This window comes from Trametes versicolor (assembly GCF_000271585.1).
Source record: "Trametes versicolor FP-101664 SS1 unplaced genomic scaffold TRAVEscaffold_5, whole genome shotgun sequence".
NCBI classification, from domain to species: domain Eukaryota; kingdom Fungi; phylum Basidiomycota; class Agaricomycetes; order Polyporales; family Polyporaceae; genus Trametes; species Trametes versicolor.
In genome coordinates, this window is record NW_007360325.1 from 2,211,513 (window position 1) to 2,235,502 (window position 23,990).

Here is a 23,990-nt window from a genome sequence, read left to right on the forward strand (position 1 = left end):
ATAGGCCTGTTGGCCGCGGACATTTTGGGCAAAATCCCGGAAGTCCTCAACAGGCCTCCCCTCCCATTGTCAGGGGTCCTGGAACCGACGGTACAACGGCTATGTTAAGTCCGCGAGCGTGTCCCGGCGGTGGGCGCGGTGATGGCAGGCAGCCAGGTACGGGGAAGCAGGGCAGCAGCATATGGCACACTCCACCGCTGACGACGGTCAGAGGGCGCACCTGGAAGGAACAGAAGCGTCCGAGCGAGATCCTCCGGCGGGGAAACCCCATGGGAAGTCAGGCGCCACCGCACGTGACCGTGTTTCTGCCTAGTATGGGCGGGCGGCTCCGCGACGCCGTCTCCGTTCGTGCTTGCCTGCGCCGTCGATGGCCCCCGCCGGTCCGCCCCCGTGCGCAACTCATGATCAGCCCCCGATGATGCCCAGTTCGAAGAGAAACGCGCTCTCGTCATCGAGCAGCCCGTCCCCCTATAAATCCGCGAGCGCAGAGCTCCCCGGTGGCCCGCACACCGTCAGGCGTCGCATCACCGCAAGCATGCTCTGGCGCCGTTCCTCCTCCTGGGCCTTCCCCGCCCTCGTCTCTCTCTGCCTCGTGCTGTTGACATGGCCGGCGACCTTGCGCACGACGGCCTCGGTCACTGCGGATGCGGTCAATCTGGCGGCCAGGGCAGACCCGACGCGCAAGGACAACGGCTTGACTGATGTCGTCCAGTGGGACAACTACACCATCTTCCTCCACGGGCAACGCACGTTCATCCAGTAGGCGTCACTGGGCTGTATGCGCCTCGATCGACATGCTTATCTGTACCACAGCTCTGGAGAGTTCCACACTTTCCGTCTTCCGGTGCCGGACCTCTGGCTCGACATCTTCCAAAAATTTGTCGCCGCGGGTTTGAATGCAGTCAGGTGAGTTCGTCAGAAGCGGAGGGACATATATCTCGCGTGCTAACTCATGCACGACCTGTACAGCATCTACATTCATAGTGTGTCTTCTAGCGTCTTGCCAGAGCGTACATGTTTACTGACAAGATGCTTCTTATATCATAGTGGGCGCGACGAACCCCGCTCCTGGTGTACTCGACTTTGACGACTGGCGTGCCTTGGCACCCATGTACGACGCCGCCAAGCTCGCTGGTATTCTCATTGTACTTCGCCCTGGTATGTCCTTCGTGCGTGTCTCTAGGCCAACGCTGACGCCAACGTCTTCCATGACAGGTCCTTACGTAAGTGACACTTCTCAACATTATTGCAGGCGAATCGGAAGCTTGCACTTGAGCACTTGAGCAATCCGCTATGGCGCAATATGGTACACCTGGGCCTCACTAGAGCACGCAACGACGGATACCAGTGCACGGCCGTTTCCTAAGAAGATCCGAGTAGGAGAGTGCTGGAAGGGAGCGAGACGGGGAAGTTCAGGAACTTCCTCGCCTCACTCGCCTCCTATCAAGCCGCCGCAAGCGAAAAGTCGCCGCCACATCGGATACTCAGCGGGCAGATTCTGCTGCGCGGACTCTCCTGCATCTGCTTCAGCCGCATTCTTGGCTCTACTTTTTCCGCGAACGGAATCCGTTCCCATGAGTTTGATGCTGACCTTGATTTACTTTTGGACAGATCAACGCAGAGACGACCGCCGGAGGTATCGCCCACTGGGCAACCAGCAAGGTTGCGGGCACGCTGCGGACGAACGTGAGCGACTGGAACGCGGCCTACGAGCCGTACATCGACGGCATCATCAAGGAGACCCTGCCGCACCAGGTCACTGCTGGAGGTCCTGTCCTGGGTAAGGTACTCTGTAATCCTCATACCATACATCCGCTAATCTTTGTTTTGTAGCTGTGCAGATCGGTGAGCTGAATGCAGCTAATGAAAGTTACCGACCTGACCACGTTGGGCAGACAACGAATATTCACAGAACCCTGCACCACGGGCTCAGTACTTTGCTAACCTCGAGGCACAGTACCGCGATGGTGGCATCGTTGTCCCTCTGTAAGAGAATCATTCAGTGAAACCCTGCTCGTGGTAGATCCTTACTCGGCTTAGGACGTACAACGACCCCAACGAGGGCCGCAACTTCATCAACGGCACCGGCGCCGTCGACATCTACGGCTTGGTCAGGGTTTTCCCTCGTCCACCTGCTCATGATTCGGAACTGACAGCCCTCGGCGTCATATAGGATGCATACCCCCAGAACTTCGACTGCTCGAACCCGACGCACTGGAGCCCGGTCGTGACCAACTACCACGACTACCACGAGACGAACAACCCCGGCCAGCCATGGTACATGCCCGAGTTCCAGGGCGGCGCGTTCGACCCCTGGGGCGGCCCCGGCTACGAGGCGTGTGGCGTCCTCACGGGCCCCGACTTCCAGGACGTGTTCTACAAGCACAACTGGGCTGCGAACGCCAAGCTGCTCTCTTACTATATGGTATACGGGTGCGTCTCCCTGTCGTCTCTTCCGTGATTATCTACTCATGGTCTTGCAGAGGCACGAGCTGGGCGGCATTCCCGTTCCCTGGGGTGTACACTAGCTACGACTACGGCTCGGCTATCCACGAGACGCGCGGGCTCTCTGCGAAGTTCGACGAGCTTAAGCGACAGGGCCTTTTCCTGCGTTCGTCGCCCGAGTTCCGCAAGACGGACTGGATCGGAGACTCGACGACCGGTGCGCCAGGATTCACCCTCAGCAACAGCGCCGCATTCGCGACGTTCCTCAAGAACCCCGACACCGGCGCTGGGTTCTTCATCACGCGCCAGCTCGATTCGACGTCGACGTAAGTGTCTAAACTCGAGCGCACGATGCAGCCCTGACCCTTGCACAACAGCGCGAGCATCTCCTTCAACATCACCGTCCCCACCTCCAAGGGCACGCTCACGCTCCCCCAGACGACGGCCGGCATCGCGCTCGACGGGCGACAGAGCAAGGTGATCGTCACCGACTACACCTTCGGCGCGCGCGGGTCCGTCCTCTACTCCACCGCCTCCATCTTCTTCGCCGGCACCATCGGCGGGCGCGACGTGCTCTTCCTCTTCGGCGACGCCGACCAGTCGCACGAGGCCGCCCTCACGCTCACCGGCTCCGGGGCGCGCGCGCAGTCCGCCTCCGTCAAGTTCTCCACCTCGCCCTCCGCCGCCGCGCGCGGGATCTCGACCGTGACCGTGCTCGCGGGCAGCACGGGGCTCGTCACGCTCTGGGACTCGGACACGCAGCTCGTGCTCTTCGCGGACCCGACGACCGCCGCGACGTTCTGGGCGCCGCACATCGCGACCAAGTCCGCGGGGACCGTGCCCGGGTTCGAGCACTTCTGGCAGTGGGGCACGAACACGACCGTGCTCGTCGGCGGGCCGTACCTCGTGCGCAACGCGTCGCTCGCCGATGGCGGCCGCACGCTCGCGCTCCGCGGGGACCTCAACGCCTCCGTCCCGCTGACCGTCATCGCCCCCGCGAGTGTGAGTGCGGTGACGTGGAACGGGGCGCGCGTGGAGGGCCTGCGCGCGACGACGAGTGCGCGCGGGCGGGGCGGGTTCCTCAGGGGCCAGCTCGCGGAGCGTGCGGCGGTGCGGGGCGTGCAGGTGCCGAAGCTGAGCGGGTGGCAGTTTGCGGACAGTCTGCCGGAGGTGGCGGGTGGGTTCGACGACTCGGCGTGGGTGGTGGCGGACCATACGAGCACGAACATCTCGCGGAAGCCGTTGTTTGGCGACGGGCGCGTGCTGTTTGGGTGTGATTATGGCTTGTGAGTGTTGGATGTTGTTGTGTGGGGTGGCGTAGGGCTGACTTGCGCGGGGCGGGTAGCTGCGAGAACAACGTGCTGTGGCGCGGGCACTTCAACGCGACTGGCTCTGAGACGTCCGTCAACCTGACTATCAACGGTGGCAGCTGTACGTCTTCTCAACCACGTCTGCCTTGTGTAATATCTTACGCCCTTCATTTCTAGCATTCGCGGCCTCAGTCTGGATCAACGACCAGTTCATCAGCACCGTCTACAACGGCGCGGACCAGATCAACGCTCTGTTCACGTTCCCGGCTGGATCAGTGAAGGCCGGCGAGGACAACGTCGTCACCGTTCTTCAGGACAACATGGGCAACGACGAGGACTCGAATGGTGAGTATTTTGGCACGCGGTCAAGAACGCGCCCTCACATCCACCCACAGAGAAATCCGCGCGTGGCATCCCCGGCTTCAAACTGAACACTGGCAACTTTACAACCTGGAAAGTCCAAGGCAAAGTCGGCGGCTACGAGAAGTAAGCCCCACCCCAGTACGCCCCATCCCCTCTAACCTATCCCCCACCCACAGCTTCCCCGACAAGGTGCGCGGCGTGATGAACGAGGGCGGCCTCTTCGCCGAGCGCGAGGGCTGGCACCTGCCCGGGTTCGACCTCGCCTCGGCGGGCTTCACCGCGCGCGACCTCTCCGCGGGCCTCCCCAGCGGCGGCGCGGGCGTAGGGTTCTTCGTCACGACGTTCGATCTGGACCTGCCCACTGGCACGGACCCGCAGTTCAGCTTCGTGTTCGACGGCGGGGTGGGCAAGACGGGGCAAGCGTACCGTGCGCTGTTGTTTGTGAACGGGTGGAAGTTCGGCAAGGTGCGTGTTTGGCTGTGGTGGAGGGAGGGGTGGGGCTGATGATGTGTGTGTGTGTGTAGCGTGTGGCGAATGTCGGCCCGCAGGCATCGTTCCCGGTTCCCGTTGGTATCGTGGACCCCAATGGCAAGAAGTGAGTGCTATCATCATGCCATGCGTTAACGGTATCTAACAAGTGACCTGTAGCACCGTCGCGGTCGCGCTCTGGGCATTGAACGGCACCGCGGTCACCCCCACTCTGGACCTCGTAGCCGACGCGATCATCGACGGCGGTGTCGGCCACGTCGCGACCAACAACCCGGTGTGGACGTCGCGTTCCTGAGCCGACCTGGTTGAACCTGCGCCCAGTTGAACGAAATGTTAACGATCTTGGAGGAACGGACACCATCCCTGGGCTGTGTGGCCCTCCGGAGGGGTGGTTGTACAATAGTGCTTTCAGGTTGTAAAACGTTGTGTAGTGAATGTAAAAATACATGACCATTGGGTCATCTTCATCGTCTGGTACCTATGTGGCGTGTCGTGGGTCACCACTGACTTGCATTGCCATGGTTGTGGAGGTAGACATCAAGTCCATCAAGCAAAAAGCGTCACCTGAGCGATTCGAACACTCGCGGGCAAAGCCCAACCGCTGGCAGCTGTAATAGCAGGCGATCCCGTTAACCACTCCGGCAAAGTGACGACGCCACAGAGCCCATGACGTAGATCCCCCGTACTCGTGCAACGTCTTTCCCTAAACTTCCACCTGGCCAGCGTCTGTCTCTTGACCGTCAACCACGAGCTCGAAGACATATGCATATTCTGCGTTCATGACTGCCCAGACTCAGTATGGCACTTGGAGCAAGTAGAAGTTGTTTAACCTTATGGCGACCTCAATTGCATGTAGTAAGTTACGGAGAATGATAGCTCCTGACAGTACTATTCACCTGGAGCTGGCAGGACTCAAGCTGCATGCAGGACTCGCATTATATGTTTGGTATGGTCTCAATATGGTTATGATCTCCTCCGTACCAAACTAATGTGCTACCAGTGTATATACAGAGAAGCCTCCATGCGTGGCGAATTGCCAAGCCAGTGAACGCCGTTTTTGTTTGTCCGACAACATCCCATTTGCAACACGGAATCGAGCTGCCCTACAACCTGATCGCCCCTCCTACCTAGCGTCCTCCACACGCACCACACGCGATGAGTTCCCTGTTAGACAAGTCGTGCCATCCAGAATCTCGGTGTTCTTCCGAGAAGCGACACCGCGATCCGCGCGTGGACCTACGAGCTCTCGCATTAGTATCTGCCACACAAAGCAACGACTGTGCCCGAAGGATTCACTCGCTGTCTTCCCCCAATAGGGAGCACGGGCCTCCGGAATGGCTCTTCGCAAATCCATCGCGATCGGTACGTCCACAACACACACTCCGCTCCTGTTTAGCTAAACGCACCCGCTTCTATTACGCGTCCCTTACGTCGTCCGCGACCATCATCTAGCGATACCATCGATCCACGAGTATGGAGACTGTCCTACACATCCTGTCTCCGCATTCATGTCCACGCACCCGGGCCCGGTGCACCCGTAATCGGGTCCATCGACGTCTAGAAAACTCGCCGCTGCAGTATCTCGCAGGCGACCGCGCGAGCCCGCCCTGCTGTGCACGCCCGGCTTCCCTCCGTATCGGCGGGCCCGCATCTCTGCCCTCTACCCCCGCTGATCGTGGAGATCAGGCGCGAGATTGCGTTGCGCTGTGGCGAAATGCAGGATGCGGCATGCCGAACGTCCGGCGGAGTCCCCTTTCTCCCTGGCTGAACGCTGAACGCCGGGCCAGCTTCGACTAACGTACAGTCGTCCGACCGAGGCTACCAGATAGCGTCGCGGTCGTTCCAGCACCACTCTGCTATCTTGACGTACTCGCACGACCAGCTGCAGGTGCTGAGCGGTGCACAGCATACCGCCGACGCGACGGAGATCCCGTTCCCGCTTTCGCCGTGTCGTATCGCAAAGATTGTCGCAGAAGCACCGGCGCGAAGCCCGCCAGTGCCTGTGGCCAATACATCCCCAAGAGGCCGGGCGCGCCCCCTTTGGCAACTGCGATGCCGCGTCCGCGCACGTTGATAGTAGCACGCTCCCAATGTGCACATGCGCGACACATGGGTAGTTACGGTGCGTGGCTCGCCGCATGCATCCCCTCTAGTGTTATACAAATCGCACAATCACAGCGTCGCGCAGATGACGGCACGATAGCGTGCCCTTCGCCAATACAAACCGACACTCCGACAACGGGGCATCTCGCGCGCGAACTACGTAACGCGGCCGTGCACCGCTCTGCTTCCGCTCACAGGTTATCGTGGGGGCGTGCGTGGCGCCCAGCGTCGACGCGCTGCAGAACGCGATGGTGGGCCTTCGTTCGTCGTTATCGCGCAATGCAGCCCGCCCTTCTGACTCCTTGCGTTATCGTAGACGCGTCTTGTGCAGATGTCGCCCTCTTGAAATGCTCACATTGTACAATGGCATGCTGCACGGCGAGCTGCAGTCAAGTAGCCGTACGGAAAGTACGCGTCTAAGTGACGCACAGCTGTTAACGTCGGGCGCTCAACGAACGTTCAATCTTTCTCCCTTCCGTGGGCGCCACAAACGCGTTGGATATCCTCGTCCACCGCTTCCCAGCGTCCTCGGTAATTGCACGCCATACTTGCTCGTGCGCACTCTAGGGCGGACGCCTGATCGCGTGTGCCCCCTTCGACGCCGCCTGCCAACAACTGTCACCGCGCCTTCCGCCTTCTCGTCCTCCCCCAGGTCATCTCCGCACGCAAGTTTCAGGGTGCCCACCCACGCCCACCGACTTCGAGGGTCCCCGGCTACCGCACACCCCCATCACCCGTCCTCTCTATCCCTATACACCGCGAGCGTTCCACGCACCACCCCGTAAAATTAACGAGCACATGCTATGGTGTACACGGACAGCTGCCAGTGCGCCTGCGCAATATACTCGGCCAGCGTCCGGGCGGCGGGCACCCCTCCCTAGGGACCCATGACTGGCGCACACGCCGAGCCGCCACGGCTATTTGGGACCCGCCGCCTGCGCGGGTGACGGCAGCGCGGGTCTGCTGACGCCCCTGCTATGCCGTACGAAGCTCGCGCTGCCGCAGGGGGGTCACAGGGACGGGCGTCCTCTGCTTCCAAGTGTCTCGCGGAGCTTCTTCGAGGAGACCGCATACGCGCGGCTGGCGAAGACAAGATTCAGAAGGCAGGGTGCGAATGATGCGGTCGGGGTCAGATCCTCTTGGGCTTCTGATATTGGGGACGTGGAGGTATATACACACATATGGATGCGGCTAGCTATACAGATACGACGACAGACAACTATGTGGGACGGACGGGGCTCGGACGGACGTGATGGGACATGGAACGTGCGCGTGATGGACGTGCGAGGGTGCAAGAGAAACAGAGCAGGTGTGGCGGACAGCGACAGGAGGAGGGGGCAGGTGGTAGTGGGGTGTGCGTGCGTGTCTATGCTGCGGAGAGCATGAGCGCGTCGGCCTCGCAGGGCGACTGCCCCGGGTGCGGGCATCAACGGGGGAGGGACGCAGCCTCCTAAGAGACGGGCCTAGGGTGGGGGGAATATTGGGCGCGTCGCAGCGCCTGGCGCGCGCGCGAGCGGGCGGGTGGTGGTAGTGGTGTACATATCCGTGGTCCGTGTCAGTGGCCACTGCGGTCGTCGGAGGAATGGTTGGTTGTGGGGGCCCCTCAAGACTGTGGCAGTCGCCGTGCGGCCGCGGCGCGGCACTGGAAGCACTCGTCCTTGACGGTGTCGATGTCTTTCTGCACATCTGGCCCAAAGTTCTGCAGGGCGACACGCGGACACGGTCAGCACCGAATTATGACATACGATGACATAGGCCTCGGGGGAGGACCCGGGTGCAGCGGCGGCGACGGGAATAACGCATTTTCCGACGGACGGGGTCGCGCACTTCCGCCTCCGCGCGCGTCCGCCCCGTACGCGCGCCCGCCGCTGGCGCTGACCCCGGACACCAGCACGATGAGCTCACCTTTATGCACGTCGGGTCGCGGCAGCCGCGCTGGTGGAGGTAGCTGCGCTCGCACTTGGCCGAGTTGCAGTCCATGATCGCGACGACGAGATGGCGCTGGAAATGCTGCAGGGGGTGCGCTCAGCTGACCTGAGCCGCGCGACGCGATGACGGTGGCAAGACATACCCCACACTTGGACCACCGCGTGCCTTCGCTAGAGACGGGTGTCGTGAGCGCGCGATCGGGCAGAGAGGAGTGGGTGCGACATACGCAATTCGGCGACACATTTTGGCAAGATGAGAGGGAGGTAGCGCTGAGAGGAGGTGTGTGCAAGAGAGGTGCCACTGGGTGTGGGCGGGTGTGGCTTGTGCAGGCGCGCGCGGGGTGTACTGGGCAGAGGAGTGTGCGGGCGATGGACGAGGAGTGCGAGGTATTTGTACACGGACGATATGACTGTGGCGCGAGGGCACAAAGGGCGGGCGGGGTGAGTCACAAAGGACGGGGTGATGAAGGGGGCTCCGTGCTTTTATGCGCACGGCACGCGCGGGAAGCGCTCGCGGAGGAGCGATAGCAGGCCGCAAGCTGGGCGCAGGCTGCAGCTGCGACCCGTCTCTCCGTCCGCGTCCGCCATGACTAACGCCTTCCTCGCCCATCCACATCCACATCCACCCAGCACAGCGGGCCTCGGAATCCGAAGCGCAGGGCACCGCTGGGCCGCGCACCCCGCCGCGCTGGTGCGACATTTGGAGCAGCGATCGTGAGATTCGACGCGTCTTCTGGCTCCGACGTACCCACTTATCCTGATCCCCCTCCTTCCTCTTCTCCGGCCAGAAGCGCGCGCGCGCACGCCTAGCCATCCCCGGCATGGCAAGTGATTTTGCCACCACCTGCCGCTTCAGGCGGCACCGCCGAGCACGGTCGCGGGTATCATGTGATGCGCGTTCCCCAAAGCCTTCCTTGCAGCTGCGGCCACGCAGGAGCCCAGTAGAAGCACCGCGCCGCACGGAGGTGTGCGCCTTCGCTGCTTGATGCAGCTGCCCCCGCCCGCGCGGATGACGAATTGCACGCCAGCGATTTCGAATGTTCCTCGAGCCCGAGTCGACGACGCCGCCCGCCTCGCACCGCTTTCGTACGGCTCGCGCGCGCGTCGACGTGCAGCGGGAGGAAGATCGAGCACCGGTGAGTGGCATGCACGATGTATGATGTATGTGTACGTTCCTCCTCCGCCTCGTGCCCGTCCGCATCCGTACGCGCGAACGGCACTAGTCCCAATCGTGCGCCCGGCTGCGGCCAGTGCGGGCGTCATCGCCGGCTCCCAATCTGCCCCCTCCTGGAACTGGTGATGGCCCCGCTGCAAACGTCCACCCATCCACTCGCGATGTCGCCGCATCCACTCGCGATGTCGCCGCGGATGCAATCAGAGGCGCGCAAGAACGCGCATCATATCTCCTCGCTTTATCTGCATCTGCTGCCGGAGCCCGTCTGCCCGCTCGCGTTTTGCGTTCCGTGGCAGAAACCGCGAAGGCGGCGGCCCGCGTGCGCGTCCCAGCTTTGGCAGAACCTAGCGAATGTCACTGTGCAGGTGCTCGTCCTGGCATGAGATGGCGACCGCTTCCTATCCTGTTTTCGCCCGGGTTCCTGGGGCGTGCAACGTGCCGCATGACATGCCGTCTCTCCTTTCAGCCTGAGCGCACCGGCAGCCCAATATACCTGATGTGTACCGCTCGTTGCGCCGACTCCGAGCAGTCTAGCTGTTCATCTTGCGCTGGTAAGAGCCTTGGCCCGGGGCAGACAAAGCTAACCGTAACGCCACGGCACCGCGCGGACGCATTCCATACATTCGCCCGCATCCACACGCCCCGGACCCGGACGCGCTGCTGCTGCGGTGAGTGCATATCGCTATGATGCACGTCGATGCATGTCGTCACTGCTTCCAGCGAATTCAGCTTGCACATTCAGCCCGACATGGTTTCTCGTTCTCCCAGTGCCACCGCCGCCGCGTATCGATGGTGGGGGCCGCCAGCTGCAGACAAGCGCGAATGGAAGGTGCGCTCGGGCGAACTCGGATCTCGCGAAGCTTCCAAGAGGACAATTAACACGGTCCGCCGGCAACCAAGCTGGACCTGCCACTGGCGGATACTCGTACTTATCGTGCCTTCGGGTGGTGGGACGCACACGCACACGGCGCATCGATGGGCGATTGAGCGCGGCGCGTCGTTTTGTGTTCATCGATGGCACATATCACGGCCGGGAGAGGAAAGGAAGGGCGGGAAGGGGCAGCCCGGACGGAGCTGGGGAGGAGCGCGAGATAAGCCCCCGGTGAGCAGAAGGGCCGCACTCGACATTGACTCAGCAGCCGAATGGTTCGAAGTTCGAACAGGGCCCAGCATATGTATCTGCGGATTATCGCTGTGTTGCCGTGTGGTGTGTGCATGACTCTGCGGAGCAGAACTGCTCTCGAGTCTCGGTAGCCTCGCTGGAATTCAGTTCGTGGCGCGCGGATGCCAGCCAGGGAGGGGGCGCAGCCATGGCTGCGACAGAATACAACGTTGCCGTACCTGCCGCCGTGGCAGTACCAGAGTTCAGCCATGTCAACGTCCACTTTCCCCGGATCGCCCTGCCACCGACCACATACGCAGCAACTAGGCTCAGGAAGGCAAGGACCCCCTGCCAGCCGCCCAGCTAAACGGGTGTGGGCGCGGGTGCAGTCACCGCGCAGAAGCCAGCGCTGCACAAAGATGTGAAGAGAGTCTGTGCTGTATGCACGGATCTTCACATTGCACCACATACTGTACACCTGAGGCCGGGTCGCACTGCATAGCAGCGTGCCTGCGTTCTAAACCCGACCGAGAAGCACAAATGTATACCTGTTCCTAGCTGCCGTCTTCCGTACCTGCAGCACCAGCGAGCCGTGCGCAGTGGGGCCGAGCTTGCCCGCTCTAGGCAAGTGCACTCGACCACCACGCACCCAGATGACAGCAGCCCGGCGGCACGGCGTATCACGAATACCGTGCACCGCCAGCAGAGCGCATAGACGGCCACACGGCGAAGCGTCCCATGATTCGACGTCCGTGCGACCGGGGCGCACCCACCTTCTGCGCGTGCGCGCGGGAGTGCACGCGCCCAGGGAGAGAGATCCACGCTGCAGCCCGGCGTCGGCGGACACTGGGGCTGGGGTTTGCGCCCTGGATACTCGCGCGTGGCCACGCTGTGCTGGGGTAGATGCGGTACGGCGTGCTGGGCGAATATACGGTCAGCTGGTGTGCTGGAGAGCAGGGAAGACGCGCGATGACGATGACGGGGGCGGCTTGGGACGACAGCATCAATCCGTGTGTGGATTACGGCAAGCAGGCCCCGGAAGGCTCGACATGGGACCCTGAGCGAACAAACGTATACAAGCTCTGCGCAGCCTCTGGAACTCGAGGACGCCGCGCCCTGGTACCGAAGATGCCTCTGTCACCGCGGCGTCCCGTCCTCGGCACCTTCTCCCGCCACGGCAGCCGGCTTCTCCGGCGCAGGGTCCGCGTCTGCGTCGACTTGGACAACGACGAAGCGCCGCGTGAGCAGGTTGAAGACGCTGCCGAAAATGAGCGCGATCAGCGTGCAGCTCATGATGATGACGTTGTACGGCATGCTGAAGTCCGGCGTGGCCAGGTCCACGAGCATCGCAGGCGTGTATATCCGCCTCGGCCGGTGGCCCAGAGCAAGCGAATTTCCTGTGACAGTCTCGTTCGCGTCTCCAAACGCAAATGGAACCAGAACAGCAGGGGGCAGGTCCCATCCGCGCTGCGCGTCTGGTGGGTGCTCGGTGTAGCGCAGGAACGGCTTGGAGACCTCCACTGAGAGGTGCAACGTTGCGTGTGGCGGGAGGGTGAGCACCGTCTGCAGGAGCGCCGGGCGGGAGTGGGGGATCGGTGGCGTATATGAGAGGATGTTTACGAGATCATCTGTCGAGGACGCGGATATACGTCAGCTGTCAAGCCCTGGCAGCATGGCGCTTCGGAGGGTGAGGCGAGAGTACTGACCACGCGGAGCGCCATCAATATGTGCAGTCAGGGTGTGCAGGTAAAATTGGAGGTGCCAGGGCATGGTCTCAAGATACCCGGCGCTGACCTGAACGGGCAGGTTGTTTGTGACTTGGAGCGTAAGACGCGCCTCGGCTTGGCTAGTGCCCTTGAGGTTTCGGCGCACGGAAATATCAGTGAGCGGCGGCGCGCTCGACGTTCTCGCTGCGGGAGTGTCAGCTATGGTTCTATGATGCCGCCGCGGGGACCTTACGATATTCGAAACGGCTCTCGTCCGGCCATCGCATAGATATATCGAGCGCTTCCTGAGCTGTAGCCAGGTCAGCAAGTCAGGGTTGGCGCGCGAGTAGGATGAGTATCACGTACCCGAGTCGACCGCATACGTCGCAGTGCTGCCGGTCACATCGGTCGGTCCCGGGCTTATCGAGTAGGGCGCCGTGCTGGGCAGCTCCACGCGGACGTTGCTCGCCCGGGCGACCGGGCAGGTCCTCTCGATGCTGCGGTCGAAGACGGAGCGCAGTGACCAATCTGCAACATACCCAGTCAATCTACACGTTTTCCGGATACACCGGAGAGCCCGTTGTGGCCCTTACGGGACGCCACACACAGCGATCCGGTGTTGGATGAATGGCCACAGCCCCCATGCCCGTCACGCCGCGATCTGAGCACGCGGAAGGGCTAGCCGTATCAAGCGAATTCGGGACGCTTACCTCGACGCCCGTCAGGGGAATAGCGGACCGGATCGAAGACGGCTTGGAAGGCGAGGCGCACTTCGACGCCAGCACCCTCTCGGTGACGCACATGCACGCCGAGCCCGTGCCAGTCCGCGTCGAACACCTTGTGCGGGTTTAGCAGGCTCGCGATGCCCGAGAGGGACTTGCACGGTAGGAGCTTGAGGAATGGCGTCAAGTTTTCCGTGCAGACGTGCTCCGAGGGCAGCGACGCATGCCGGAGCCGATGTGGGTGGGTGAAATTGGGTAGGGAACCTTCGGGCTGGAAGGTGAGAGTAGGGGAGGTGGTGCGCTGTTCGTCCAGGTGTCCGAGAGACGCGCAGAAGAGACCGGCAAGCGCGTTTCTCAGTCCCTGCCACCGCTGATCCACTCTGAGGAGGAGTTTCAGTTAGCACACGTGTAATAGAAACACAGCAGGGTACTTACGACGTCGGAACCGTGTCACCCATCCACACCCACAACTCGGCGCCCGTTCCGACTCCCGGTTCATCTGGATATCCCCAATGGTCGTAGTTCCACTTTCCGGCGTTGAGTGTAAGATGAAGCTCCGTTACTGCATGTTCACGAAGTATCTGTCCGAGCGCGAGCGGGAAGAGGGTATAATGCTGCGCTACTTGCCAGCTGCGGAGACGTACCCGGCGGAACAGCAACTGTACGTACCTTCGTCGTCACTCCCCAGAGCTTGTGGGTCTCTAGGCATCGCTCCTTTCAGGAGAGTCGTGAAGGAGAACCGAGCCTGCAGCTTCCCATCTCGAAGTGGATGTAATGTCAAGTCCTCCTCGAACACTTCGCCTTGGGCGGACGCCGCGACAAGATTTAGCACTAGCAGAAAGCACGCTCTCCAGCAGAGGTTCATTGTAATAGCTGAATTTTAAAGCAGCCCAGCAAGCATAGTCCTGAACCAAAGAATGAGAGAGGAAGCAGAGTTGCGCAGACGAGGACATGCAGTAGCGTGCGGCACCAATGATTTGGCAGGCGCGTTAGCGCTGGCTGAAGTCCACGTGTTACGAACACTGCCAGCGTCTATCCTTTTTGGAACTTGGCAAGAAACTCATCGCCAGTACCTACTCTTGCTGCACTTTGACGATCTGGAAAGCTCTGGTATGTCAGTAACTACTTTTTTATAGTGCCAAAATTCTGTGAAAGTGTCTTTCGGGTAGCGGACATCATTTTGGATGTGTTCGATTTTTTCTAAGGCTCGAACAGTGCAAGATGTGCTTCACATCTGAGGCCATCTTGCGCTGAACGTTTGTCGCTCACACCTTGATATCGATGTAAAAACATGGTGTATCTATGTGATATCTGTCAAAATTCTGCGTAGAGCTTCAAAAGCATTTTCTCTCGTTTGACTTGCAGCGCTAATTTCAAATGGTCAGTAGGTTGACCATAGTTGAACGGGATGAGCTTGCTCGCGACCAGAAAATTCAACGTAGAGGCGGTTGAATCCTTGGAGTCCGTTTCGAGAGCGGCTCGGCGCATCATCATCAACGCAGACATCCTGAAGCAAGCCAAAGTTTACGCAGGAGACGTCGTGGGCTTATCTTCTGCAGACTCGCACAAGGTACCGCAGAAGCTCTCAGATGACCGCTCGCGCATGCATGAACCCACTGATTAAGCTTGTTTCTCCCTTCAGGCCTTCGCCGTGGGTGTCGCATGGCCGTCTTCAGAATTGTCCCAGGATGGTACGTGCCCGTGTCCCTGCGCTGCATGTGTGTGAGAAGGAGACATTGTATCGTCCGCTGAATAGCGTTCTACCGCTGACACACAATTACTGAATTTTCAGCTATCCTTGTCTCCCCACCGCTTCTTCTGACCGCTAGGTTGACACCAGGATCAAAAGTCAGCCTCTTCTCCTTGGATGCGCCGAAACTTCCTCCCAGCGTGCCTTCCCTCCGGCAGGCAGCGCTCGCAAAGACCGTTCGTGTCAAGGAAGTCTTCGATGAAAAGAGCACCGCGATAAGCTCTGCTTCCTCTTCTTCCCCGAAGAGCTCGGGTTCTGGAAAGGGTCAACGCAGAGATTGGCTGACTCTCCTGATCCGAGAATTTTTGAGTGCGTTCTCTGCCTCACTATCCCCGACATCTAATCTGATACTACCACCCGCCACGCAGTCGACCTCGGGTACCTCACACCCACACAGACACTCGACGTCGTGTATGAAGGCAAAACACGCAGATTTGCCGTAACTTCTGTACGGGCATACGGCGAAGCAGACGACGACACAGATCTCGCCGCCGGCGTACAAGCCCTCTCCCTAGCAGACGCCCCACCGAAACTATGGACGGTCGGCTGGGAAACAACCGTCGTTCTCGAGGGCGAGAGTTCAAAGACCGCCGCCCCGGACGAAGCAGCAGCCAATGCGGTAAGGCAGGTGCGCATCCGGGTGTGTCCGCGCTGACAATGCATGCACACGACGCAGGCTGCCGGGCATGCCGTCCAACGGGGCGTGAGTGCGGACGCGTACGCCTCTGTGGGAGGGCTCGACAAACAGATCGCGCAAATCCGCGACCTCATTGAGATCCCTCTCACCCGCCCTGAGCTCTTCCGCCAGTTCGGTGCGTCTTGGCGCGTTTTGTTCGTGGCGGCGTCGCGCATATGATCTGACGTCTCTTCTTTTCGATATATCAATACGCCTCTGCCCCCTGCCCTACTCCGGACTGAACCTACGTTCCTCACCGGCGATGTTCTGCACATTGTACGATCGTGGTCACCAGGCCTCAAGCCGCCTCGCGGTGTTCTCCTCCACGGGCCGCCTGGGACAGGAAAAACGCACCTCGCACGCGCGATCGCAGCATCTACCGGGTCGGCAGTGCTCATCGTGAACGGACCAGAGCTATCTTCGGCATACCATGGGGAGACCGAATCGCGCATACGCGATGTCTTTACAGAGGCACGCGCTCGCAGTCCGTGTATCATCGTACTCGACGAGGTCGACGCGATATGCCCACGCCGTGAAGAGGGTCCGGGCGGAGAGGTCGAGAAACGCGTGGTGGCGCAGCTGCTGACGCTCATGGACGGTATGGAAGAAACGGGCAAGGATGGCTCGGAAGGCAAAGTGATGATCGTTGCGACCACAAACAGGCCGAATGCCATCGACCCCGCGTTGCGTCGACCAGGTCGATTTGATAGGGAAATTGAGATTGGTGAGCCCGCCTTGCTCCACCCCGACGTACATGCACTCTCATTGAACTTTCCTGCTCGTTTCGTGTAGGTATTCCTGGCTCGGAGGAACGCTATCAAATCCTAAAGGTCCTTCTCTCGAAGGCCCCACATGCAATCGCAGACGACGAGCTCCGGTCAGTCGCAGCAAAAGCGCACGGCTACGTCGGCGCCGACCTCAGCGCCGTCGTGCGCGAAGCAGGCACCCTCTCCATCAAGCGCTGGCTCGCCTCACAGTCCCCGTCCGAAGCCCCCACCCCCTCCCAATCGACCCCGCAGTTGACGTATGCGGACGTCCTTACAGCGCTCCCGACCGTGCGCCCCTCCGCGCTGCGCTCGCTCTTCCTCGACACCGTGCCGGTGCACTACTCGGACATCGGCGGGCAGGCGCAGACGATCCAGAAGCTGCGAGAGTGCGTGGAGTGGCCGCTCCTGCACCCTGAAGCGTTCGCGCGCCTTGGGGTCCGTGCGCCGCGAGGCGTACTGCTGTACGGCCCGCCGGGATGCAGCAAGACACTCCTCGTACGAGCGTGTGCGACGGAAAGCGGCGTGAACTTCCTTGCGGTGAAGGGTCCCGAGCTGCTCAACAAGTATGTCGGCGAGTCGGAGCGCGCTGTACGGGAGATATTCAGCAAGGCCCGAGGAGCTGCTCCGTCTATCATCTTTTTCGTACGTGTTCAAGTCACTTTTCTATGAATGGACCTTCAGACGCTCAATCCGGACGGTCTAGGACGAGATCGACGCACTCGCGGGCTCTCGCACGTCATCGGATGGCGGCGGTGGCGCCCAGGAGGGTGTGCTGACGAGTCTCCTGAACGAGATGGACGGCGTGCAAGAACTAGTTGGCGTCACTATCGTAGCCGCGACGAACAGGCCAGACGTCATCGTGAGTTTCATGCTCAGAGATCGCGATATAAGTCTAACATCCGCGTAATCATGTAGGACTCAGCATTAATGCGCCCTGGGCGGTTGGACCGTATCCTTTACGTCGGCCCACCCGACTTGGAGGGGCGGGTCGAGATCTTGCGCATCCGCACCCAGAAAATGAGCGTCGAGGAGGGTCTGGACCTCGAACAGATTGCGAGGATGGTCTGTTTCACAATGAGATATCGTGAGGCTCCTTCACTCAATGTTTGCCTTCACACCCCAACAGACGGAAGGATGTTCGGGAGCAGAGATCACGGCCCTCTGCCAGGAGGCTGCACTGCTTACCATGAAAGAGAACATCGACGCGCCCTTCGTAAGTCCTCATTTTCGCACATGTCCTATCGGCGTGATTAGGTGACGAGGTGGCTCATCGTGTTATGACATTCTAGGTTCCGAAGGATGCGTTCGTTAGGGCAGCGCGGAACATCAAGAAACAAATCACGCCAGAGGTCGTGGAGACGTACGTGCAATGGCGAGACAGGAATGGCGTCACCGATGCCTGAGCGTCGCGTTGGCGCGACAGGAAAGCTGTATCTTGCCAACCGGCTCTACCACGACTCACGAGAAAGAAAACATCCGCGGGCCTACCGCAGGACATGACATCGAAGTGTACGTATATATAGAACACCACAGCCCAGTCGTGAAAGCATGTAGCACTACATAAAACTCTATAACACCATCTGTATCGTGAAAGCATCGCAGTCGTCACGCAGCCCAATCAGAAACCCCAAGGTGAGTTTCATACAGCCTCGTCCCCCCGCTTCTCCGCGGAACGCTCCCGTTCTCGCTCCTCCGCCTCATCCGCACTCCTTCGCTTCTCGTCCGAAGCGCCCTTGTCTTCTACGGCCGCACCGTCGCCTGCAGACTCCAAGTCCTTCGCGGCTGCATCGCGTTCGGCCTGCTGCCGCGCCACGACTCTGCTCTTCCGGAGCTCCCAGCCGCCGGACCACCCGAACCATGTGTACCGCGGGACATGCGGTCCACGCGCAAGCAGGACAATCAGGGAGAAGACGGTCCACGCGAGGTTGAGCGAGGCGTCCGGCCGCCAGCCGTGGTCTGTGTAAACCTTAGACCCTACGGCGGTGCCCATCACCTGCCCGATGAAGAGCTGCAGTGGCGATGTCAGTGTACCGCATCGATCGTGCACAGAAGGGAGACACGCACAGAAAGGAGGACAACCGCGTTCAGGCGTGATCGTGCATTCGGCTCGAGGCCGAGCACAGCCGTCGTGATCGAAACCTGCTGCGTCTGCCGGAAGACGTCGAGCCCGATGCAGACGATGACAACGACGGCGACGTTGAGCCCGACCGCCGCCGTTTGGAGCGTGAATGTGAGCGTGAGCATGGAGATCGCGACGAGCGTCGCGGACCATGGCACGAGCCCGTCGATCGTACGCCCGACGAATGGCGCCGTGGCGACGCCCACCATCCCGACGAGGCCGAACAAGCCGATAACAATTCTGACGGGCAATGAGCGGCGACTGCGTGGCATGATGACGGGGGACTTACGTAGAGTAGTTGTACTGCGGCCCACCCAATAGGAACGTGAGCGTGACCCACCAGTTTGTGAAGCACGCGCTGGACGGGATGGTGATGAGGATCGCCTGCACGAGCAGCGGCTCCGTGACCGTGTACTTCGCCATGCTGTAGAGGATGCCAAAGTACGTGATGCCTTTGTTCTTCGCGGGGTAGTCTGGGAGCATGAAGTAGAGCATGACGAGCACGCCGTACTGCACGCCGATCGCGATGAAGTACACAACGCGCCAGGTCACGAATTGCGCGACGACGCCCGCGAGGACCCGAGCGATGAGCACACCGAATAGCAGGCCGGAGAGGACGATGGAGAGCGCAGACGCGCGGCGCTCCGGTGGCGCAAGATCCGCTGCGAGGGGCATCAGGATTTGCGGCGTGACGCTGCCTATGCCGATCAGGAATGACAGCACTTCGAACACGACGAGGTTTTTGGTGATCGCGAGACCTATAGTGAGTGAGGCTGTTGTTGCCGCGAGCAGCAGGAGCAGTTGCCGTCGTCGGACAAGGTCGCCGAGAGGAGTAATGAATAGGAGGCCGATAGCATAGCTGAACGGCGCTGTGAGTATAGTTGTGCGCGCTTTGAAAAAGCTTAACTTACCCAGCCTGAACAAGCGTGGGGATATTGGAGACTTCATGGTATGTTACGCCAAACGACTGGGCGAACTGAACTACGGTAAATTTTTGTTAGTAGCATGGCTACAAGATGACAGAACGTAGCAAAGGTGCGTTGGTTAGGCCTTGACTCCTTCAAATTTCACTACGGATCTACGGTAGCGAGACCTCCATCCGGAGAACGTCCTGGAGGCTGCGGGATGTGTCTCGCGGAACGTGTTCCGGAACATGTTCTGCGTTCTGGGTGACCGAGTGCGACAGACGGTGCTGGATGGCCACAGTGACAGCTACCACATGCCGTGGTGAGCGTACAGCTCAATGCGCTCGGCACGAGCCTGCCACTCAAGTAGTCGAGTACTGTCACTCGGCCAAGCCCCCAGAACGCGGAGCATGAGCCGGAACGTGTTCTGCGGGACAGATTCCTCTCCGAGTCTTGCGCAGCCTGCTCCTAGAACTCATTGCGCTGACCCGGCTCCCATTTTGATACTTTACGGGTCTGGCTGGGGTCTAATGTGGTCTGACAAGGTCTGGTTGGCTCGTGCACACATCTGCGATGTAAGACGACAAAGGCTTCTGTCGCGATGAAGAGGTCCTGCGTGACTGGCGTCTGCAATCCGCAGCTTGAACTAGGGCCCTCTTCGCTCAACTCCAGAGATGCAGAGGCGTCAAAGGATTACAACGTCAGGTTAAACGCCCTGCAGACCGCTTTGAGCGGCGTGACGGAGCGGGACGCCCTTGGAGACCTCTCGGGGGCTTTTGAGGGCGTTATCGTACTCACGATACCGTCCCCAGAGTCCTCAAGCTGGAGTAAATTGTGAAGATTGTGCGAGCCAGAGCGAAAGCGACTGAGGGGAAACTCAGATTGACTTCGATTGCATCTCCCTCCCAATGTGCGTTGAAAGACCCGATACTGGCTCGTCGGGGATGGCAATATAGCAAGAATATGACTCACTGAGCAGCGGTTGGCAATAGTACAGGTTCGACACAACTATAGCAACGTTGATGGTTAGCGGCTCAATGGCTGGACCGATGCATCCACGCACTGAATGTACTGGCAAGCCCGAACGTAACATTCATCGCCAGTCCAAAATGTGCCGGATGTTGTGGGTCATATTGCAGACTCTTCGGGATAGGAAGGAAGCCGAAGTCCTTCGTGCCTCCGACCACGGCGAAGTTGGAAGACGGGTCCTTCTGCGGCTCCGTCCCTGGCGCGGGGGTGGGTGATGGCAGCGTCTCCGAGGAGGACGCTCCATCTGCGTCGCGCTGCGGCTCCTGGGCGTGGACACCAGAGAGAGACATGGCTGAGGCGAGCAGAGTGGTGCACGAAGGACAGGCGTTTGCACGGCCATGATTACTTATGAGTAATGTCGGAAATAGCTCCGTCGAGAACGATCAGTCGGATTCAGCGTGCTCAGCTTCGCGTGCGCTCCGAGGCGGCCAGCCGTTTCCCACATCGCAACTCCGAGCGTCCGAGTGGTGCGTTCGGTCGGACCGGAATTTGCGTATTCCCTTAAAGATCTGTTGAGATGCGCCTGTTGCGCGAGGTTGCATCAACCGTAGCTGTGTATCGAAGACTCTGAACAAGAAGATGATGTGTGGAGACCTCGAGCGAGCCCGCGTGGAAAGCGTGGAAGTGGTTCGGAGTCAAGTCTGCAAACACCCAGATTCGCTGCAAGACCGGGAATGGGTGTCCCCGGCCCGCGACCTCCTGACCCTACCCCGGACGGTCTGTGGCGGCAACATATACCCCGCAACTCCTAGCGGCCATGTTCCAACCCCTCGCCCACCATGACCTCCTTCCAACTGGATAGTCTCTTCAATGTCAAGGGGAAAGTAGTGTTAATCACTGGCGGCAGCCGTGGAATTGGCAAAATGGTGCGTACGGCGCCCTCAGCGCTCACTCTGCGGCCCCCGCTGCATACGCGTGGACACGCTCCTGATGGGCTTCCAAACGACCGCAGATTGCGACTGGGTTCGTCAAGAACGGGGCCAAGGTATGTTGCTATTCCACCGACCACATGTGCCTGTGAAGAACGACGCGTCTGACACGCGACCGGCGGCCGCCAGGTGTATATCTCAGCGCGCTCCGCCAAGGACTGCGCAGAAACGGCCGGCGAGCTCAATGCGCTCGGACCTGGATCATGCGTCGCGCTCCCCGCGGATATGCAGAAGCTCGAGGAGGTCGATAGGCTCGTCAAGGAACTCAGCACGCGCGAGAAGGCGCTACACGTCCTCGTTAACAATGCCGGAGCAGCTTGGGGAGCGACACTCGATGATTATCCCGTACGTCTTCGTCCATTCCCACATCATAAGAGTCCATGTTAGTCTCGCAACCAGACGGTACCGGAGTCTCACAATGGAACGATTCCTATACCGTCTAGTAACGAGACTGGGGAGAGGTTCGAACCTGCAACTTGAGCGAACTAGGTTCAAATGCAACGAAATTACCTTATGCGGACAGATAATTCGTAACATTTGTACATCGTTACGAAATGTTGCACTGTTCCATCACCCGCGACAGACGAATTCACCGAGAACTTCCTCATAAACAAGCCAGGCGCAACCCTCGCTCTTGTTCGTTTCATGCTACGACCTCAGCAGGAGCATGACGGCAGATATGTGTCCGCTCTTCCTCTCCGGCATAATGGGTCGCATTTGAGTAGGGTAGGTACCTGTGCGATCACCCTGGGGGTTCGCAGGTCTGGTCGCCCTCACTATCTACGCGTCATGTATGATCCTGGGTTGCTTCGGTGCCCGCCCAGACACGCCTCAAGGCTGCCGCATCGCTCTGCGCTAGGTCTTCATGGCTCCCTGTTGCTGAGTCTTACGATATCTGGCGCACCAAGAAAAATGGCTTCATAGAAGAGTGCTCGCTAACTTCAAGTTTCTGCAGGATGCAGCCTGGAGCAAGCTCCTTACACTTAACCTCCAACGAGTGTTCACCCTGACACAGAAGTGCCTTCCTCTCTTTCGAGAGGCGGCTGAGCAGGGTGGTCTGGACAACGGTGCATACAGGGACCCTGCCCGCATCATCAATGTAAGAGATACCGCGTTTCGCCTTCATCGATAATATGTTGATTCGTTGAACGCGTTTGGCACAGATCGGCTCGGTGGAGGGCCTCACCGTGCCAGACCACGAGACATACGCTTACTCTGCGTCGAAGGCCGGCCTGCATCACCTCAGCCGGAACCTTGCCGGTCGCCTCGGGTGCGAAGGCATAACTAGCAACACGCTCGCATGCGGTAAGTCTTTCGTTCCGCGGCATGTGTCACATCGCTCATGCGCTACTCCGCGCCGACAGGTCCCTTTGAGAGCAAGAGTCAGTGCTCGATCTGATTCCCTGCGCCGCAAGTTCTTCTAACACTGAGCCCGGCATACAGTGATGGCGCACACGCTGCGTGAACAGGGCGAGATCATCCGCGCGAGCATCCCGCTCGGACGCATCGGCACGCCCGAGGATGTCGCGGGCGCGTGCATTTTCCTCGCAAGCCGCGCCGGCGCGTACGTCAACGGCGCGACTATCCAGGTCGACGGCGGGAGCGTCGTTCGCATGGGCTCCTTGATTCCTTCGAAGCTATAACCTAGCGATTTGCGAGGTAAGTTTCCAAGGCTGGGTTGTTTCGTTTACTTGCTGACGGACACATCCGCAGGACATGACGGTTGGACCAGGCGTCTGGATAACGGCGACGGTCAAGTCGGTGGAGCGGCTGTCCAAAGCGTATCGACTCTGCATTTGGTTGTACCGGTATCATATCGTGAATACGTGTCAAAGCTCAAGATCATGATTCCAATGCTTTCCAAGCAGCAGTGCGCCTCCTGCGCGGCACGATAACTCATCGTGGTCCCTGCGTACCATGCATACTCTTCTAGAGCGTGGCCACTGGACACGTTGCGATTCAGGGCATGATTCAGTGGAGGTGCGACGGTCGGCGACCAAGCACAACGGTCACGTGTTCGACGCGTTCGAGCAATATACGCGTCGCGGTCTCCGCTTCGAGAAGTTTTATTTCACATACTCGACGAAAGCTTGAGCAGTTTGATATATCCTTAAGGGTTTTGAAAAATACGCTGACACGTTCAGTCCTTCTCTACAGGAGAACAGGATACCCATCCGTCCGCCAGGACATGTCCAGGCGTCCTACGCCGACATGGCGGGACGCGCCACCCATACACGTTTCGGAGGTCAAAGCCGCTGATGCGCTAGCGGCGTGTACGTCGGGGCGGGTTTGTGTGGCCTATGACCTGTAGCTCGTACCTTGCCCCCCGTACCTCACTGCTAGACCTGCGAGCAGTAAAGCGCCACTCGCCGCTTGGACGTCGAGCTCAATGGTGAGTCCCCCAGTCAATGTGACCGCTCATTGTGCATCCTAGGCTCCCGGATGGTTTAAAAAGCTGGGAAGTAGAGCGGTA

General features: G+C 59.9%; 6 protein-coding genes and 1 non-coding gene across 7 annotated transcripts; 3 read left to right on the forward strand and 4 right to left on the reverse strand.

Annotated features, from left to right (window-relative positions):
* Positions 1-535: 535 nt before the first annotated feature.
* Positions 536-4,902, forward strand: TRAVEDRAFT_37024 (uncharacterized protein; the record flags this gene model as incomplete). The annotated part of the gene is made up of 16 exons (XM_008039114.1): positions 536-759; positions 814-890; positions 1,030-1,158; positions 1,216-1,223; positions 1,612-1,780; positions 1,896-1,986; positions 2,041-2,110; positions 2,174-2,433; positions 2,484-2,771; positions 2,823-3,731; positions 3,791-3,876; positions 3,933-4,100; positions 4,151-4,241; positions 4,295-4,583; positions 4,643-4,713; positions 4,767-4,902. 16 exons carry the CDS (start codon positions 536-538, stop codon positions 4,900-4,902), a joined length of 3,066 nt encoding a protein of 1,021 aa, XP_008037305.1.
* Positions 4,903-5,165: 263 nt separating this feature from the next.
* On the reverse strand, positions 5,166-5,258 carry TRAVEDRAFT_t71. The gene has a single exon. It is a non-coding gene; the product is annotated as a tRNA-Ser (tRNA).
* Positions 5,259-7,865: 2,607 nt separating this feature from the next.
* Positions 7,866-9,096, reverse strand: TRAVEDRAFT_28759 (uncharacterized protein). The gene is made up of 4 exons (XM_008039062.1): positions 8,866-9,096; positions 8,782-8,809; positions 8,616-8,720; positions 7,866-8,409 (listed from the first exon to the last, which is right to left on the reverse strand). Exons 1-4 carry the CDS (start codon positions 8,880-8,882, stop codon positions 8,314-8,316), a joined length of 246 nt encoding a protein of 81 aa, XP_008037253.1. The 5' UTR covers positions 8,883-9,096; the 3' UTR covers positions 7,866-8,313.
* Positions 9,097-11,956: 2,860 nt separating this feature from the next.
* Positions 11,957-14,245, reverse strand: TRAVEDRAFT_167259 (Gpi16 subunit GPI transamidase component). The gene is made up of 7 exons (XM_008039777.1): positions 14,012-14,245; positions 13,778-13,961; positions 13,331-13,722; positions 12,987-13,148; positions 12,874-12,930; positions 12,621-12,824; positions 11,957-12,542 (listed from the first exon to the last, which is right to left on the reverse strand). The coding sequence occupies exons 1-7, from the start codon at positions 14,205-14,207 to the stop codon at positions 12,052-12,054; spliced, it is 1,686 nt and encodes a 561-aa protein (XP_008037968.1). The 5' UTR covers positions 14,208-14,245; the 3' UTR covers positions 11,957-12,051.
* Positions 14,246-14,750: 505 nt separating this feature from the next.
* On the forward strand, positions 14,751-17,938 carry TRAVEDRAFT_167260 (AAA family ATPase; the record flags this gene model as incomplete). The annotated part of the gene is made up of 11 exons (XM_008039778.1): positions 14,751-14,912; positions 14,985-15,033; positions 15,135-15,401; positions 15,461-15,654; positions 15,769-15,904; positions 16,064-16,492; positions 16,561-17,177; positions 17,239-17,394; positions 17,451-17,597; positions 17,662-17,748; positions 17,825-17,938. The coding sequence occupies 11 exons, from the start codon at positions 14,751-14,753 to the stop codon at positions 17,936-17,938; spliced, it is 2,358 nt and encodes a 785-aa protein (XP_008037969.1).
* Positions 17,939-18,174: 236 nt separating this feature from the next.
* Positions 18,175-20,878, reverse strand: TRAVEDRAFT_121389 (MFS general substrate transporter; the record flags this gene model as incomplete). Its single annotated transcript, XM_008039779.1, has 6 exons — positions 18,175-18,543; positions 18,600-18,894; positions 18,944-19,513; positions 19,566-19,635; positions 20,532-20,567; positions 20,623-20,878. The coding sequence occupies 6 exons, from the start codon at positions 20,876-20,878 to the stop codon at positions 18,175-18,177; spliced, it is 1,596 nt and encodes a 531-aa protein (XP_008037970.1).
* Positions 20,879-21,351: 473 nt separating this feature from the next.
* On the forward strand, positions 21,352-23,369 carry TRAVEDRAFT_167267 (NAD-P-binding protein). Its single transcript, XM_008039780.1, has 8 exons — positions 21,352-21,454; positions 21,541-21,573; positions 21,647-21,862; positions 22,473-22,616; positions 22,681-22,822; positions 22,882-22,899; positions 22,961-23,176; positions 23,231-23,369. Exons 1-7 carry the CDS (start codon positions 21,368-21,370, stop codon positions 23,158-23,160), a joined length of 840 nt encoding a protein of 279 aa, XP_008037971.1. The 5' UTR covers positions 21,352-21,367; the 3' UTR covers positions 23,161-23,176; positions 23,231-23,369.
* The last annotated feature ends 621 nt before the right edge of the window (positions 23,370-23,990 follow it).